This window comes from Dendrobates tinctorius, unplaced genomic scaffold, assembly GCF_039654945.1.
Source record: "Dendrobates tinctorius isolate UK_male_01 unplaced genomic scaffold, ASM3965494v1 ptg000202l, whole genome shotgun sequence".
Classification (NCBI taxonomy): Eukaryota; Metazoa; Chordata; class Amphibia; order Anura; family Dendrobatidae; genus Dendrobates; species Dendrobates tinctorius.
Window position 1 is genome coordinate 9903647 of NW_027361869.1, and position 19574 is coordinate 9923220.

The 19574-nt window shown below is 45.9% G+C and overlaps 1 protein-coding gene across 2 annotated transcripts; it reads left to right on the forward strand.

Annotated features, from left to right (window-relative positions):
• Positions 1 to 20: 20 nt before the first annotated feature.
• MRM2 (mitochondrial rRNA methyltransferase 2) lies at positions 21 to 19220 on the forward strand. 2 transcript variants are annotated; one of them, XM_073553738.1, is made up of 3 exons: positions 21 to 199; positions 11345 to 11622; positions 18703 to 19220. In XM_073553738.1, exons 1-3 carry the CDS (start codon positions 117 to 119, stop codon positions 19137 to 19139), a joined length of 798 nt encoding a protein of 265 aa, XP_073409839.1. In that variant the 5' UTR covers positions 21 to 116; the 3' UTR covers positions 19140 to 19220. The 2 variants fall into 2 exon arrangements, with proteins under 2 accessions (XP_073409839.1, XP_073409838.1); XM_073553737.1 differs by lacking the exon at positions 21 to 199 and adding an exon at positions 321 to 448.
• Positions 19221 to 19574: the final 354 nt, after the last annotated feature.

Sequence of the window (19574 nt, forward strand, 5' to 3'; positions counted from 1 at the left end):
TATGCTAACATCTAACATTTATAGCGCGGATACGCAAGAATAATTATCTGTTATAACCTAGGACTGAGGTGCGGTTTTCAGAGTGTTTTTATTTGTTTTCGTTTCCCTTTACAAATATGGCGGACGCGGCTTCAGCCAACCCTTGTCGCTTTAGAAAGTATACAGCAGTACTGGTAGTAAATATGGCGGCGGCGGCCCGGTGAGTATGAGCAGCTGGGTGTTGCTAGTCGGACATAGAGCTCTGGGAGCTTCAGTACCATTAGTTTTCCATATATAAGGAGCATTCACATTCACACACTGACCATGACGTGCCAGTAGTAATATGGGTGCGTTTAATGCACAGATGGTACACGCAGTTCCCAGAAAGTGCCATACATACTGTGCCCATACATGCCGAGCTTACTGCAAATCCCAGAGCGCCAGAGGTTACGCTCCTACTGTTAAAAGAGTGAGTGCCACACTACACAGGGATAATGATGGGCGGTGAGTGCCACACTGTGCCCAGGGCTAATGATGGGCGGTGAGTGCCACACTGTGCCCAGGGCTAATGATGGGCGGTGAGTGCCACACTGTGCCCAGGGCTAATGATGGGCGGTGAGTGCCACACTGTGCCCAGGGCTAATGATGGGCGGTGAATGCCACACTGTGCCCAGGGCTAATGATGGGCGGTGAGTGCCACGCTGTGCCCAGGGCTAATGATGCCCGGTGAGTGCCACACTGTGCCCAGGGCTAATGATGCGCGGTGAGTGCCACACTGTACCCAGGGCTAATGATGCGCGGTGAGTGCCACACTGTGCCCAGGGCTAATGATGCGCGGTGAGTGCCACACTGTGCCCAGGGCTAATGATGCTCGGTGAGTGCCACACTGTGCCCAGGGCTAATGATGCGCGGTGAGTGCCACACTGTGCCCAGGGCTAATGATGCGCGGTGAGTACCACACTGTACCCAGGGCTAATGATGCGCTGTGAGTGCCACACTGTGCCCAGGGCTAATGATGCACGGTGAGTGCCACACTACCCAGGGATAATGATGGGCGGTGAGTGCCACACTGTGCCCAGGGCTAATGATGGGCGGTGAGTGCCACACTGTGCCCAGGGCTAATGATGTGCGGTGAGTGCCACACTGTGCCCAGGGCTAATGATGGGCGGTGAGTGCCACACTGTGCCCAGGGCTAATGATGGGCGGTGAGTGCCACACTGTGCCCAGGGCTAATGATGCGCGGTGAATGCCACACTGTGCCCAGGGCTAATGATGGGCGGTGAGTGCCACACTGTGCCCAGGGCTAATGATGGGCGGTGAGTGCCACACTGCCCAGGTCTAATGATGCTCGGTGAGTGCCACACTGTGCCCAGGGCTAATGATGCGCGGTGAGTGCTACACTGTGCCCAGGGCTAATGATGTGTGGAGTGTGCCACACTGTGCCCAGGCTAATGATGTGCGGTGAGTGCCACACTGTGCCCAGGGCTAATGATGTGCGGTGAGTGCCACACTGTATCCAGGGCTAATGATGAGCGGTGAGTGCCACACTGTACCCAGGGCTAATGATGAGCGGTGAGTGCCACACTGTACCCAGGGCTAATGATGTGCGGTGAGTGCCACACTGTGCCCAGGGCTAATGTGCGGTGAATGCCACACTGTGCCCAGGGCTAATGATGTGCGGTGAGTGCCACACTGTGCCCAGGGCTAATGATGTGCGGTGAGTGCCACACTGTGCCCAGGGCTAATGATGTGCGGTGAGTGCCACACTGTACCCAGGGCTAATTATTATTTTTTTTTTATTTTTTTTTATTTTTTAGATTTTAATAACATTTTGGGAAAAAGGTAGGATAGGTGTACAGACATGGCAGGCACAGAAGAAAGGAATCCACCACACTCTCAATGGTGAAAGTTGCAATATTTTATTTTTTATTGTGCCTGAACATGCATGGGGTGTGAGGTACGGACAGCGAAGAGACAAACAAGACTCCAATAGGCGAGTATGTGAAAAGGGTATGGCAAGTGCTACCAGCGCTGTTGCTCCTCTCCATTCTCATTCATTGTGCAGCAATATCGCGCTGCCCCCTGCCGGGAGGAGCAGCTGATAAAATTGGTAATGTCTCATTGTCATTACTAGTTTTACTGAGTTTATGGTTCTTTCCAGCTGCTGAGATCATTCGGGATCGGGGAGAGGAAACCAGTAAAGGTGGGGAAACCTGTACTGCAGTGCATCGGGCTGAAAGTCTGCGCACTGTTTACACCGAATTTCCACGTTTGTTTCCGACACACGTTCGTCAGTTAACTAATTGCAGCCAAGTTATGATGCCTGCCATGCTTGTTTAAAAACAAACAAACAAACAAAACTGGTCTAATTGTGTTTGTAAATCTCCTGCAAATATTGGAGAATATTCATGGCATAAGATGAAACATTTGTGAGCGTACAGACTGAGCTGACAGCCACAATGGGGCCTCGGAGGCCATTCATCAGCACGTAAAGCGCTGCCGGCGCCCGGATTACCTGCGATTTAAACCCGCCATAAATGTACAATAATGTTTTTATGGGAAATGTCCCAATGGGAACAAGAATAAATTCTCGATTTTTCTCCTCTGCAAGTCCTCATCTCATGATTACCCCGATGTTCAGCTCTGCAGCCGCAGTGCCGAGTCTCCGAGATCTGTGCCCTCACTGCTAGAACTTTTCCTCTGATCCAAGAGTAACGGGCAACATGTTCTTCAAGGAGAATAGCCTAAAGTGAGACAGAAGACCCCACACTGTACACCAAAAATAGTGATAATAGGATTTATAGTTTACTGCTGTGTGGTATCAGACCCAGACCTGGAGCTCATCTATCAGTTTGTCCTCATGACAACACTGCCTGGCTGTGATCTCCTGTAGGAGGGGGGTTATAAATGTAGATGTGCTGGTTGTCTTAGTCATGGGGGGCTTTGTGGCCGTCACCATAATGAGGGCACTGAGGCTTTTTGTGTCATGGTGCATGGTAGTCATCATCATTATCATGGTGATGTGGCTTCAAGCTTATGTTCACCTTTGCCCAAATTACTATTATTATTTTAGAAAAATATTCAGGATTGAGAGTCCTCAGTGGTTGATACCTTTTAATGGCTAACTGAAAAGATGGTAACACATTGCAAGCTTTCGAGACTACTCAGGTCTCTTCATCAGGCATAGACTAATACAAAATCTATAGAGTCACATATTTATGCACAATACAGCACAGAAAAAATGTAATAGATGAGACAAGTGACGTGAAGCAGAATTATGATTATGGGAGAGGGAAAAACATAAATATTGGACCAGTTCATAGATAAGGAGTCCAGATGTTTTATTGTCCTCTGATTGGGGTCTCCTAGTGTGTTGTGATGCCCCCACAAGGTCTTAGGAGCAAATTCCTTAATTGATGTAAAAAGACAAATCCTTGCGACACATTCATTCCAGCATTGAGAGTGTCAAAAGTCGTCATAAATTTATACTCACAGACTCTTCTCTCTCTCTGAGATGTGAAGTTACCTTTCAATACCAGTAATTTCATATCCCTGGTGTTGTGGTCCAGCATACAAAAATGTTTTGCCACAGGTAGATCCATTCTTTTTTCTCTTATTGTGTGACGATGAGCATTCATCCTTGTTCTAAGCTTTTGCCCTGTCTCCCCCACATACAGACCCCCAGTTTGACATTTAGTACAAATAATTAAGTACACCACATTCGATGTAATGCAGCTGAAAGTACCTGGGATCTCGTAGTCCTGATGTGAGTTGGGGATCTTTATCTTGTCCGTGGTCATTATAAATGGACAGGTTTTACATTTTTTCTGGTTGCAAGGAAAGGTTCCTGCAGCTGTTGGAGAGGACAGGGAGCTTCTGACAATGATGCTTCTTAGATTTGGGGGCTGCCTAAAGCACATTAGTGGGGGGGGTCTGGAAAAATGGATTGTAATCGGGCATCATTTTGTAGTAAAGGTTGTAATTTCCATGCAGCTCCCATTAGCACTTCCAGATTTGGGTTGTAGGTGACTACTAAAGGCACCCGGTTATTTTCTTCTTTAGCTTTGTAATGTAGCAGGTGATTCCTTGACATTCTGGTGGCTCTTGTAATTTTGTTTTCAATTGTTCTTGGATGGTAGCCCTGATTCAAAAAGGTCTTTTTGAGGCGACCAAGGTGTTTGTCTCTATCCATGGGGTTGGAACATATACGATTGTATCTGATGGCTTGGCTATAGATAATAGATAATTTATGTGTTTTGGATGGAAACTGTCCCACTTAAGGTATGTTGGATGGTCGATTGGCTTCTGATACAGGGCTGTCTCTATTTCATTGTTTTTTAGCTTAATGATGGTGTCCAAAAAGTTAGTCTCAGCGCTGGAATAGTTGAGTGTTAAATTGATGGTGGGATGAAATTGATTAAACTGTTCGTGGAACATCTTTAGCTGTTGCTCAGACTGCAAGATGATTAAAATATCATCAATGAAGCGGTAGTAGGCCAGGGGCCTGATGGGGCATGAGGACAAAAAGTCGCTTTCAAGCTTGGCCATGAAAAGATTTGCATACTGTGGAGCCATTTTACTTCCCATAGCTGTGCCAGTCTCCTGTAGATAGATCTTGTTGTCAAATTCAAAGTAATTGTGGGTGAGGATGAATTTTATAAGTTTCACCCTCACTCACAATTACTTTGAATTTGACAACAAGATCTATCTACAGGAGACTGGCACAGCTATGGGAAATAAAATGGCTCCACAGTATGCAAATCTTTTCATGGCCAAGCTTGAAAGCGACTTTTTGTCCTCATGCCCCATCAGGCCCCTGGCCTACTACCGCTTCATTGATGATATTTTAATCATCTGGACAGAGTCTGAGCAACAGCTAAAGACGTTCCATGAACAGTTTAATCAATTTCATCCCACCATCAATTTAACACTCAACTACTCCAGCACTGAGATTAACTTTTTGGACACCATCATTAAGCTAAAAAACAATGAAATAGAGACATCCCTGTATCAGAAGACAATCGACCGTCCAACATACCTTAAATGGGACAGTTTCCATCCAAAACACATAAAGAACTCTATTATCTATAGCCAAACCACCATATACAATCGTTTATGAATGAGTCACCGGAGGAGGAGAAAACAAAAAATACAAGCTAAGTCCAGAAAACCGGAGAGGTTGGTAGCTATCAGATTGCAGACCCCTGATCCTATACACCACAACTAACAGTAGCTACCGTCCCCTAGACCCCTCGTCACAGCCGGAGAACTACATAAGCCTAAAGAAGGAAAGGGGAAAGCTAAACTGCCCCAGAGCAGACCCCAAAGCAATAGACAGCCCCCAACATGTATTGTGGGTGAAAAACAGATGAAAACACAGACAGAAAGACAGGCTGAGCAAACGATGGGGCCCAACTAACTAGATAGGACAGGACAGAAAAGATGCTGGCTGCAATCCGCAAAAAACCCTACCAAAAATGTCCCAACCGTCTGATAGGGAAAAAGGCCCTGAAGTCGCTAGACTTCAAAATCACTATATCAGCACTCAGGTATATTCTGAAAACAGAGCAAAGAGATCAACTGATCAGAGACAAAAATGGAATTCAGCCAGTCCCAACCAGGGCAGGCTGAATACAAACACTAAGGAAACCAGACAAAATCTCATGGAATAATAGCAGGGCAAAAACTTAGCTTTTAGTAGACAGGAACTAAGCTGGATGCAAGAGCTCAGAGCAGAAAGGGTCACCAGCAGCCCTGCAGGGCGTCGGCTGCCTTATGTCCACTCAGAAATTCCAGATGTCCAATCACACTCCGCCTGTTCAGATGACAGGTTCTTCCCATCCCAATCAATTTCACTACCTCTCTTCACCAGCAGAGGGAGTTCATCAGACATCAAAGGTGAAGGGGAGAATGAACTCACAACACAATCGTATATGTTCCAACCCCATGGATAGAGACAAACACTTTGGTCGCCTCAAAAAGACCTTTATGAATCAGGGCTACCATCCAAGAACAATTGAAAACCAAATTACAAGAGCCACCAGAATGTCAAGGAATCACCAGCTACATTACAAAGCTAAAGAAGAAAATAACCGGGTGCCTCTAGTAGTCACCTACAACCCAAATCTGGAAGTGCTAATGGGAGCTGCACGGATATTACAACCTTTACTACAAAAAGATGCCCGATTACAATCCATTTTTCCAGACCCCCCCACTAATGTGCTTTAGGCAGCCCCCAAATCTAAGAAGCATCATTGTCAGAAGCTCCCTGTCCTCTCCAACAGCTGCAGGAACCTTTCCTTGCAACCAGAAAAAATGTAAAACCTGTCCATTTATAATGACCACGGACAAGATAAAGATCCCCAACTCACATCAGGACTACAAGATCCCAGGTACTTTCAGCTGCATTACATCGAATGTGGTGTACTTAATTATTTGTACTAAATGTCCAACTGGGGGTCTGTATGTGGGGGAGACAGGGCAAAAGCTTAGAACAAGGATGAATGCTCATCGTCACACAATAAGAGAAAAAAGAATGGATCTACCTGTGGCAAAACATTTTTGTATGATGGACCACAACACCAGGGATATGAAATTACTGGTATTGAAAGGTAACTTCACATCTCAGAGAGAGACAAGAGTCTGTGAGTATAAAATTATGACGACCTTTGACACTCTCAATGCTGGAATGAATGTGTCGCATGGATTTATGTCTTTTTACATCAATTAAGGAATTTGCTCCTCCTAAGACCTTGTGGGGGCATCACAACACATTAGGAGACCCCAGTCAGAGGACAATAAAACATCTGGACTCCTTTTCTATGAACTGGTCCAATATTTATGTTTCTCCCTCTCCCATAATCATAATTCTGCTTCACGTCACTTGTCTCATCTATTGCATTTTTTCTGTGCTGTATTGTGCATAAATATGTGACTCTTTAGATTTTGTATTAGTCTATGCCTGATGAAGAGACCTGAGTAGTCTCGAAAGCTTGCAATGTGTTACCATCTTTTCAATTAGCCATTAAAAGGTATCAACCACTGAGGACTCTCAATTCTGAATATTTTTCTATCTACTGGCTAACACGGTACAAAGATATACATCTTTCCTGTATTATTATTTTAATTGCTCATTTGCTTCCTAAGTGTAATAATAAGCAACCTTCTTTTAGGGGTCGGGTTCCGACCTCTGCACAGGAGGAATGCCAAGCCTTGCCTTCTGTGGTCTCCCATTCAGTCCCGACTGCAGTGGAAGCTGCTCAGCAAAGGCATCCTTCCCGGCGTCTTGCTCATGCTGCTGCCACCTCTGGTTTAGCTTTAGCAATCCCCCTCCTTACTGCTTTCTGCTCCTCCTCCTTAACGCTCTCCTCTCGAGCCTTCCTTAACGCTCTCCTCTCGAGCCTTCCTTAACGCTCTCCTCTCGAGCCTTCCTTAACGCTCTCCTCTCGAGCCTTCCTTAACGCTCTCCTCTCGAGCCTTCCTTAACGCTCTCCTCTCGAGCCTTCCTTAACGCTCTCCTCTCGAGCCTTCCTTAACGCTCTCCTCTCGAGCCTTCCTTAACGCTCTCCTCTCGAGCCTTCCTTAACGCTCTCCTCTCGAGCCTTCCTTAACGCTCTCCTCTCGAGCCTTCCTTAACGCTCTCCGCTCGAGCCTTCCTTAACGCTCTCCGCTCGCCCTCCTTAACGCTTTCCGCTCGCCCTCCTTAACGCTCTCCGCTCACCCTCCTTAGCGTTCTCCGCTCGCCCTCCTTAGCGTTATCCGCTCGCCCTCCTTAACGTTCTCCGCTCGCCCTCCTTAGCGTTCTCCGCTCGCCCTCCTTAGCGTTCTCCGCTCGCCCTCCTTAACGTTCTCCGCTCGCCCTCCTTAGCGTTCTCCGCTCGCCCTCCTTAACGTTCTCCGCTCGCCCTCCTTAACGTTCTCCGCTCGCCCTCTTTAAAGTTCTCCGCTCGCCCTCTTTAAAGTTCTCCGCTCGCCCTCTTTAAAGTTCTCCGCTCGCCCTCTTTAACGTTCTCCGCTCGCCCTCTTTAACGTTCTCCGCTCGCCCTCTTTAACGTTCTCCGCTCGCCCTCTTTAACGTTCTCCGCTCGCCCTCTTTAACGTTCTCCACTCGCCCTCTTTATGGCTCTCTGCTTCTCCTCCTTACGGCTCTATACTCGCCCTCCTTACGGCTCTCTCCTCCTCCTTACGGCTCTCTGCTCCTCCTCCTTATGTCTCTCTGCTCCTCCTCCTTATGGCTCTCTTTTCCTACTCCTTATTACTATCTGCTTGCCCTCCTTACGCCACTCTGCTCCTTCTCCTTATGTCTCTCTGCTCCCCCTCCTTATGGCTCTCTTTTCCTACTTCTTATTACTATCTGCTCGCCCTCGTTACGGCTCTCTGCTCACCCTTCTTACGGCTCTCTGCTCGCCCTCCTTCCTCCTCTTTGCTCCTCCTCCTTATGTCTCTCTGCTCCTCCTTACGGCTCTCTGCTCGCCCTCCTTATGGCTCTCTGCTCCTCCTTATGGCTCTCTGCTCCTCCTCCTTATGTCTCTCTGCTTCCCCTCCTTACGGCTCTCTTTTCCTACTCCATATTACTATCTGCTCGCCCTCCTGACGGCTCTCTGCTCGCCCTCCTGACGGCTCTCTGCTCGCCCTCCTGACGGCTCTCTGCTCGCCCTCCTGACGGCTCTCTGCTCGCCCTCCTGACGGCTCTCTGCTCCTCCTCCTTACGGCTCTCTTTTCCTATTCATTACTATTTGCTCCTCCTCCTTGCTGCTCTCTGCTCCTCCTTGCTGCTCTCTGCTCCTCCTCCTTATGTCTCTCTGTTCCTCCTTATGGCTCTCTGCTCCTCCTCCTTATGTCTCTCTGCTCCCCTCCTTACGGCTCTCTTTTCCTACTCCTTATTACTATCTGCTCGCCCTCCTGACGGCTCTCTGCTCCTCCTCCTTACGGCTCTCTTTTCCTACTCCTTATTACTATTTGCTCCTCCTCCTTGCTGCTCTCTGCTCCTCCTCCTTGCTGCTCTCTGCTCCTCATGTCTCTCTGTTCCTCCTTACAGCTCTCTGCTCGCCCTCCTTATGTCTCTCTGCTCCTCCTTATGGCTCTCTGCTCCTCCTTAGGTCTCCCTGCTCCCCTCCTTACAGCTCTCTTTTCCTACTCCTTATTACTATCTGCTCGCCCTCCTGACGGCTCTCTGCTCGCCCTCCTGACGGCTCTCTGCTCGCCTTCCTGACGGCTCTATGCTCGCCTTCCTGACGGCTCTCTGCTCGCCTTCCAGATGGCTCTCTTTTCCTACTCCTTATTACTATCAGCTCCTCCTTGCTGCTCTCTGCTCCTTCTCCTTGCTACTCTCAGCTCCTCCACCTTGCTGCTCTCTGCTCCTCCTCCTTATGTCTCTCTGTTCCTCCTTACTGCTTTCTGCTCGCCCTCCTTATGTCTCTCTGCTCCTTATGGCTCACTGCTCCCCCTCTTTACGGCCCTCTTTTCCTACTCCTTATTACTATCTGCTCGCCCTCCTGACGGCTCTCTGCTCGCCCTCCTGACGGCTCTCTGCTCGCCCTCCTGACGGCTCTCTGCTCGCCCTCCTGACGGCTCTCTGCTCGCCCTCCTGAAGGCTCTCTTCTCGCCTTCCTGACGGCTCTCTGCTCGCCCTCCTGGCGGCTCTCTGCTCGCCCTCCTGGCGGCTCTCTGCTCGCCCTCCTTGCGGCTCTCTGCTCGCCCTCCTTATGTCTCTCTGCTCCCCCTCCTTATGTCTCTCTGCTCCTCCTCCTTACAGCTCTCTTTTCCTACTCCTTATTGCTATCTGCTTGCCCTCCTTGCATCTCTCTGCTCCTCCTCCTTACGGCTCTCTGCTCCCCCATCCCTTCTCTCAGTGTTTCATGTTTGAGTGCTATCTGTGGTTTTCACGTGGATAAAGTTTTTTTTTTGTACACGTCAGAGAAAAAACGGATGACGATAGGACCAAACTATCAACCACTGATCAAAGTAATCGATCCATTTTTATTGTACGTGAGAAAAACGGACATTTGACTGACACTTCAGGCTACATTCACACATCCGTGTGCCATGACCTAGTACTGTTTTTTTTTTTTTTCCCCGGCAGCATATGGACCTATAAAGTTTACTTGACCAATACTCGCATCAGTTTTAAAAACTGGTCCGAGTCTCCAGAGCTAGTCCTATTGTCATCCGTTTTGTGGATCAGACTCGGACATTAAAATCCATGGGGGTCTGTGAGACACGGATGAAGATAGGAAGACAAACTTTCTATTTCTGAGTTCCATCCAAGTTTCATCTGTTTTTATTTGATCCATTGTTAAGAGTCAATGGATAAATTAAAGTTCAAATAATGAAAAAAAACAGAGCAACAAGGATAACACCTGAGAAACCAATCGGTCCATTTCTCAGATGGTAGCACATGGATGTGTGAAAGTAGCATTAGAGATAGCAGGATGGAGGAGTAGCTTAGGGAAGGCACAGAAAACGTGCAACAGAGAAGGCTAGCACATGGAGAGTTAATAAGTGCAGGATAGAAGCTGTGCTGACATGCGCCAACATCTTGGATACACATAGATCTCACAGCCAACCTATATTACTGGGAGAAACACTCCCACATCTTGGATACACACAAATCTGACAGCCAGCCTATATTACTGGGAGAAACACTCCCTCGTGTTGGATACACACAGATCTCTCAGCCAGCCTATATTACTGGGAGCAACACTCCCACATCTTGAATACACACAGATCTCACAGCCAGCCTATATTACTGGGAGAAACACTCCCACATCTTGAATACACACAGATCTCTCAGCCAGCCTATATTACTAGGAGAAACACTCCTACGTCTTGGATGCACACAGATCTCACAGCCAGCCTATATTACTGGGAGAAACACTCCCACATCTTGAATACATACAGATCTCACAGCCAGCCTATATTACTGGGAGAAACACTCCCACGTCTTGAATGCATACAGATCTCACAGCCAGCCTGTATTACTGGGAGAAACACTCCCACGTCTTGGATACGCACTGATCTCACAGCTAGCCTATATTTCTGGGAGAAACACTCCCAAGTCTTGGATACACACAGATCTCACAGCCAGCCTATATTACTGGGAGAATCACTCCCACATCTTGAATACACACAGATCTCACAGCCAGCCTATATTACTGGGAGAAAGACTCCCATGTCTTGGATACACACAAATCTCACAGCCAGTCTTTTTTTTGTGGCACTTTGTCTCTCTCGTTAATGGGAGCTTGGTGGCTGTCGCCATTACGAGGCTTATTCTATCATGGCACACTTTGGCGGTGACTGACATTAGGGCACTTTGGCAATTTGCATTATGGGGTCACTCTATCACATGCATTATATTTTCTAGCCTTTGGCGGACACCGCAGTGCCGCAGCCTGCACATCTCTCTAGGGGTGCGGAAGGCCAAGACGGGGGCAGAGCAGATATGGCTTGCCAGGCAGCGGAGGGATCCCTATGTAAAGGCGGCACATGCCCAAAATTACCGTTGTCGCAGCGCCTTCAAGCTGCTGGAGATAGACAAGGAGCAGAAAATCCTGCAGCCGGGGCATCACGTTGTAGATTGCGGTGCGGCCCCCGGGGCCTGGAGTCAGGTGCTGGTGGACAAAGTAAATTCATTGGGAAAAGGTAAGAACATATTTCTTTTTCACTTTTTAATATTGTATTAAGGGATAATTTAACCAGTTATTTCCTAGTATGATTTTATTATGGAAACTGATCTAATAATTGCTGACCATTGCCCACAGGCTCTGATCACGGGCAGCAGTCTCTTTTGTACTGCAACAATGGTGATGCCAACAGGGGAATTGCGTGCTGTGTAATTCTCTAATGCAATACTGAGGCTTGAACACAAGGCTTTCTGGTGGATGAGATTGGAAAAAGGGTACATTTTTTCTTATATTTTCCTTTTGAAAAATAGTATTAACCCTCTATTGTGCCTAATATGACAGCTCCATCTCATTCAATACGAAGCTGCAATACTAGAGTTGGCCAGCGGGCAAGAGTGGCGCTGTTGCTGAAAACAGTTTAGTTCATGATTATATGTTCATTATTGCATAACCAGGGATGCAGGTTACAATGATTCATATCTCATTGCATGAGATTTACTATTAACGTTGTTATTAGCAAACTTTCTATCACTTGCAATAACCCAGTGACACAAGATCAATGTAAATAATGTAGCTTAAGAGTACTAATAGAACAAGTGTTTCCTCCAGATTCAGCAGAAAATGTCTCTTTTACTGACTACTGCAGTCTCAGGATTATTCACCCCCTTCATTACTAGTGTTTTTAGTACTTGCGGTAGTTGAGCCCTGCTAGCTGTTACGACCTGCTGCAAACCTGATGCATAGGCAAACACCAGCTTTTGGCAGCGATCCTGAGGAATCTTAGCCCTTTCCTCATGGGCAATGGCCTCCAGTTCACTAATATTAATGGGGTTGTTTAAAAGATTGGTCCAGAAGGTTAGAAGAGGTCAGTGCCTTGTGCAGGCAAGGAAATAGATTAAACATACAAAGGCATTGGGTGTTTTCAGAAATGGGGATGGAAGCAGGGTTCATAATCATAACACACAGATTTACCAGTGGAAAAGCCAAACTTCACATGCCACAAATGCAAGCTTGTGTCCCTGTTGGAGGAAAAGTTGCAAAATCTCGAAGAGAGGTTAGCTACGTTGAAGATCATTAAGGAAGGTGAAGAGTTCTTGGACAGAGCAGAATTATCTCTTCATGTTACAGAAAGTGAAGAAATTCGAAGTGCACCTGAAGAAACAGAGGAATGGAGACATGTGACCCAGAGAAGCAGGAGGATCAGGAGGCAGTCAGCACCCATACTGCTCAGAAACCAGTACCAGGCTCTCACGCAGGAAAACGATGAAGAAATACATCAGGATAAGACTTTGCCAACAAACAGCAACCTTGTACGCCTTCAGAGTCCTCCTGGATGGAGAAAGAAAAATGTTGTGAAGAAGAAACGGAGAGTGGTGGTCATGGGGGATTCCCTGTTGAGAGGAACAGAGGCCGCTATCTGCAGACCGGATATAACTTCAAGAGAAATGTGCTGTCTTCCAGGTGCAAAAATTAAAGATGTGTCTGACAGGATATCAGGACTCTTCAGACCTACAGATGACTACCCATTCCTGCTACTACATGTGGGGACAAATGACACTGCAAGAAACGACCTGGAAACCATCTGCAGAGACTTTGAAGACTTAGGCAAGAAAGTGAAAGAACTGGGAGCGCAGGTGGCCTTCTCTTCCATCCTCCCAGTGGATGGCCATGGAACAAGGAGGTGGAATAAGATTCTGCAGGTGAACAACTGGCTACGTCGATGGTGCCATCAGCAACGATTTGGATTTCTGGATCACGGAGTGAATTACCTTTACGATGGACTACTTGCTAGAGATGGGGTGCACCTTACGAAGACTGGAAAGCATGTATTTGGAAGTCGCCTTGCTACACTTGTAAGGAGAGCTTTAAACTAGAACAACATGGGAAGGGAAGCAAAAGACCAGAAAAAGCCATACACCTGACAAATGCTATTGAGAACTCTGCTATTAGAAGTGGAAAGGAAGAACAAAGACGAAAGAATCTAATTAATAAAAATATTGGAGAAAGAGAGACCAATCACAAACTAAAATGTTTCTATACTAATGCACAAAGCATGGGCAACAAACAAGGAGAATTGGAACTACTAACACAGGAAAAGAAATATGATGTCATTGGAATCACTGAAACTTGGTGGGACAATACACATGATTAGAATACAAGACTAGAAGGATACAACTTATTTACAAGAAACAGACTTGATAAACGAGGAGGGGGTGTCGCATTGTATGTTAGAAACGCGTATATCTGCACAGAGATTGAAGCTTCAGAGACTGGGAGTTCTGTAGAAACTGTTTGGGTAAGAATACAAGGACAGAACAATGGAAAGGACACCATTGTAGGCATTTACTACAGGCCGCCTGTGCAAGCTGAAGATATGGATGAACTCTTTATGCATCAAATGGCCAAGTTCTCCAAAAAATATGACATAGTTGTCATGGGAGATTTCAACTATCCAGACATTTGTTGGGAATCTCTCTCAGGCAAAACTAACAGGTCAAGGAAATTCTTATCCTCTCTTGCTGACAACTTTATCTTCCAAAAGGTAAGGGAGAAAACAAGGGGAACTGCTACCTTGGATCTAATCCTTATAAACAGGGAGGAAATGGTTGAGGAGGTAAAAGTGGCTGGGACCCTAGGAGGTAGCGACCATGCTATTTTAGAATTTTGGATAACTAGAGGAGGAAGACCTGTGAAGACTCAGACGTCAAGGTTAGATTTCAGAAAGGCAGATTTTAAGGGATTCAGAAAGAGAATTGGAGGGATCCAATGGCTGGATTTACTTAAAGACAAAAATGTCCAGGAAGGATGGGAAATCTTGAAAAATGAAATTCTCAAAGCACAGTTGTTAACAATTCCGAAAAGAGGGAAGAATACGAAGCATTTAAGGAAACCAGGATGGATGAACACAGAACTTAAGCACATGCTAAAAAGGAAGAAAGAAATGTTTATAAAATGGAAAGAGGGAGGCATATCTAAAGAAGAATATAATGCTGTCTGCAGAACCTGCAGGGCACAAATCAGATTATCTAAAGCTGAAAATGAATTGAGGCTTGCAAGAGATGTCAAAAGCAATAATAAAGGATTTTGGGGATATGTCAAAAGTAAAAGAAAAGTCAAAGATGCTATAGGATTTTTACAGGATGAAAATGATGAAATGGTAAGACAGGATGTTGAGAAGGCTGAACTTTTAAATTCCTATTTTGCATCTGTTTTCTCTCAGAAAGGAAATGTAACATCAACTGTTCTTCACTGTCCTATTAAGGGAATAGAAGAATCCAGGATATCTATAAACAGAAAGATAGTGAGGAAACACTTAGCTAACCTAAATGAATTCAAGTCCCCAGGTCCAGATGAATTACACCCCAGAGTACTGAAGGAGATAGCAGAAGAAATTTTTGAACCCCTCTCCATAATCTTTGAAAATTCTTGGAGAACAGGAGAAGTGCCAGAAGACTGGAGAAGAGCAAATGTTGTTCCTATCTTCAAAAAGGGGAAGAAGGTGGACCCAGGCAACTATAGGCCAGTGAGTCTGACTTCTATACCAGGAAAGATCTTTGAACAAATTATTAAACAACATGTATGTCAATACCTGGATAAGAATGAAGTGATTAAACAGAGTCAGCATGGGTTTGTAACTAATAAGTCATGTCAGACTAACTTAATTTCCTTCTATGACGGTATCACTGATTGGGTGGATCAAGGAAATACTGTAGATATAGTATATCTTGACTTCAGCAAAGCATTTGACAAAGTCTCTCATGCAATCCTTATTGAAAAAATGACTAAGTATGGAATGGACAAGGCAACTGTTAGGTGGATTCATAACTGGCTTAGTGATCGGACCCAAAGAGTGGTCGTAAATGGCTGCACATCCAGTTGGAAGAATGTCTCAAGTGGGGTACCACAGGGCTCTGTCCTGGGCCCTGTATTGTTCAACATCTTTATCAACGATTTAGATGAAGGAATTGAGGGTAAACTGATTAAATTTGCTGATGACACAAAGCTAGGAGGGATAGCTAATACTAGAGAAGAGAGAGAGAGGTTTCAAAAAGATTTAAATAAACTGGAGAAGTGGGCAGCAACTAACAGAATGGTTTTTAACAGGGAGAAATGCAAAGTACTACATCTGGGCAATAAAAATGAAAAAAGCATATATAGAATGGGAGGAATAGGGCTAAGTGACAGCACATGTGAAAAAGACTTGGGTATACTAATAGATCACAGACTGAATATGAGTCAACAGTGTGATGCAGCAGCAAAAAAGGCAAATGCAATTCTAGGATGTATTAACAGAAGCATACAGTCTAGATCACGTGAAGTCATTATTTCCCTCTACTCCTCTTTGGTCAGACCTCATCTGGAATATTGTGTCCAGTTTTGGGCACCACATTTTAAAAAAGACATCAACAAACTGGAGCAAGTTCAGAAAAGAGCGACCAGAATGGTGACCGGTCTGCAAACCCTGTCTTATGAGGAAAGGTTGCAGGATTTGGGAATGTTTAGTTTGCAAAAGAGAAGACTGAGAGGAGACTTAATAGCTGTCTACAAATATCTAAAGGGCTGTCACATTGTAGAAGGATCAACTTTATTCTCATTTGCACAAGGAAAGACTAGAAGCAATGGGATGAAACTGAATGGGAGGAGACACAGATTAGATATTAGAAAAAACTTTTTGACAGTTAGAGTGATCAATGAGTGGAACAGGCTGCCACGAGAAGTGGTGAGTTCTCCTTCAATGGAAGTCTTCAAACAGAGGCTGGACAGACATCTGACTGGGATGATTTAGCGAATCCTGCTTTGAGCAGGGGGTTGGACCAGATGGCCCAGGATGTCCCTTCCAACTCTACGATTCTATGATAACTTCACAGTTATTGGAACACCAGTTACACTCTCTGGACATGGCAAGAAGGAGGAAACTACCACCAGATTCCAGAGGAGGCAAAAACAACCCCTAGAGTGATTGCAACAGACCGGCAGCAAAATTAAATGGTAGCGGGCACTGCTGTTTCTGTTCTGTTTCATAGCAAAGCGCATGTTAAATTCTAAAGGTCTCCATTCCCGAGATCTAAGACAAACCCCTCTAATGATCCAAAAACGCAATAAAATTTTTGCCTCAGTACACTCAAAACAGCTTAAATAAGCAACGTAAGTTTTGGAATTCTGTTCTGTGAATCAGGGCTGTGGTTTGGTAATGTCTACAGTGAAGCATGGTGGTGGCTCAGTGATGCCTGCAGTGAAGCATGGTGATGAGAGGTTGATGTCTACGTTGAAGCATGGGGATGAAAGGTTGATGCCTACATTTAGGCGTGGTGGTGGCTTGGTGATTTCTACAGTGAAGCATGGCGGGGGCACAGTGATGCCTACAGTGAAGTAGCCTACAGTGAAGTATGGTGATGACTCAGTGATGCATACTGTAAAGTATGGTGGCAACTCAGTGATGCCTACAGTGAAGCATTGCGGTGGCTCGGTGATGCCTACAGTGAAGCTTGGCGGTGTCTATGTGATGTCTACAGTGAAGCATGGCAATCGCTCGATGTTGCTTGCAGTGAAGCATGGTGGTGAGCGGTTGATGTCTACGTTGAAGCATGGGGATGAAAGGTTGATGCCTACATTGTGGCTTGGTTTTGGCTCGGTGATGTCTACAGTGAGACATGGTGGTGGCTCGGTGATGTTTACAGTGAAGCGTGGTGGTAGCTCAGTGATGCCTACAGTGAAGTATGGTGGTGACTCAGTGATGCATACAGTAGAGTATTGTGGCAACTCTGTGATACCTACAATGAAGCATTGCGGTGGCTCGGTGATGCCTACAGTGAAGCATGGTGGTGTCTTGGTGATGTCTACAGTGAAACATGGTGGTGGCTCGGTGGTGTCTGCAGTGAAGCTTGGTGGTGAGAGGTTGATGTCTACGTTGAAGCATGGGGAGGAAAGGTTGGTGCCTACATTGAGGCATGGTGGTGGCTCTGTAATGTCCACAGTGAAGCACGTCGGTGGCTCGTTGATGCCTACAGTGAAGTATGGTGGCAACTGAGTGATGCCTACAGCGAAACATTGCGGTGGCTCTGTAATGCCTACAGTGAAGCATGGTGGCGGCTTGGTTATGCCTAAAATGAAGCATTGGGGTGTCTTGGTAATGCCTACAGTGAAGCATGGTGGTGATTCAGTGATGCCTACAGTGAAGTATGGTGGTGACTTAGTGATGCCTACAGTGAAGCATTACGGTGGCTCGGTGATGCCTACAGTGAAGCATGGCGGTGGCTCGGTTATGCCTAAAATGAAGCATTGGGGTGTCTCGGTAATGCCTACAGTGAAGCATGGCGGTGGCTCTGTTATGCCTAAAATGAAGCATTGGGATGTCTCGGTAATGCCTACAGTGAAGCATGGCAGTGGCTCGGTGATGACTACTGTAAAAAATGGTGGTCACTCAGTGATGACTATAGTGAAGCATGGCAGTGGCTCAGCGATGTCTACAGTGAAGCATGGTGGTGGCTCAGTGATGCTCTTGGACTGCTTTGCTTCCTCTTGCACTGGAAACCTGCTGTATGTGGAAGGCAAGATAGATTCACGAAAGGATCAGGAAGTTCTAGGAGAAAACATCATGCCTTCTGTGGGGAAGATGAAGCTTTGGCGTCTTTGGATCTTCCAACAGGACAGTGATCTCGAGCACACCTCAGTATCCACTGAGGCATTGTTTCAGAAGAAGTCATGGAATATTCTGAAGTGGCCATCACCATCACCTGACTTGAACCCTATAGAAAATCTTTAGTGGGATTTGAAGAAGATGGATGCAGCACACAAAGCCAAGAATATTAGTGAACTGGAGGCCATTACCCATGAGGAAAGGGCTAAGATTCCTCAGGAACGCTACCAGAACTTGGTATCTGGCTATGCATCATGTTTGCCGCAGGTCGTAACAGTCAGTAGGGCTCTAATAAGTACTTAGAACGCTTTTCAAAGGTCATACATTTTAGCAACAAATCTAATTTGTAATGGGGGGATTGAATATATAGTGATGTGTGTATGTAGTATGTATATATAATATATATATTTATTTTTTTGTATATCTCTTCCTCTTCTTCCATTCATTTCATTTTTGCTCTAGACCCTGCAGCCAGTGTCGGCTTTGTCCTGGGAGTTGATCTTCATCACATAAATCCACTGGAAGGAGCAGTTTTCCTCCCTAAGTGTGACCTTACAGATCCTGCCACCCATAGGAAAATCATTGCGCTCCTTGCTTCCGGACAGGCAGACGTCATCTTAAGTGACATGGCCCCAAATGCAAGTGGCATAAAAGAACTGGATCACCAAAGACTTGTCATCATGTGTCTGTCCCTCCTGGACTTGTCCGATATGGTTCTGAGACCTGGCGGGAGCTTCTTGTGTAAGATCTGGGACGGAGGAGAAAGCAGCCTAATAAGAGACAAGCTACGGCAGAGATTTCAGGTTGTAAAGACTGTGAAGCCTAAGGCCAGCAGGATGGAGTCCACCGAGATCTATCTGCTGGGAAAATTACACAAAAATAGCAAAGCTGCAAAATAATGCCTGTAACCACTACTATTTATTACAGGCCTGCGGATGGACTTTCTGTATGATCCAAATTTTGATAAATATTGAAAGTTGTGTTGTGTATCTATTTTACTGTTCAGCTCATAGAGTTAAAAAGTAATTGAGATCATATTCCTAATTTTACCTGCAGATCATCGAGGGTCCGACTGTTGAGCCGCCACCAGTTGCTGAATAGACTCCTGAAAAGAGCGTTCCTCAGCAGACAGGAGAGCGCGCCTCGGCAGACAGGAGAGCCCAGTTCCTTTCTCAGGCGCACACAGAACTTCGTTACTTTTTAGTGATGAACGAACGTGCTTGGATATGGTGTTATCCGAGCATGCTCATGTGCTATCAGAGTGTCTTCGGCGTACTCAAAAAATACATCCAAGTCCCCGCGGCTGCATGTTTGGCAGCTGTTTGACAGCTGCA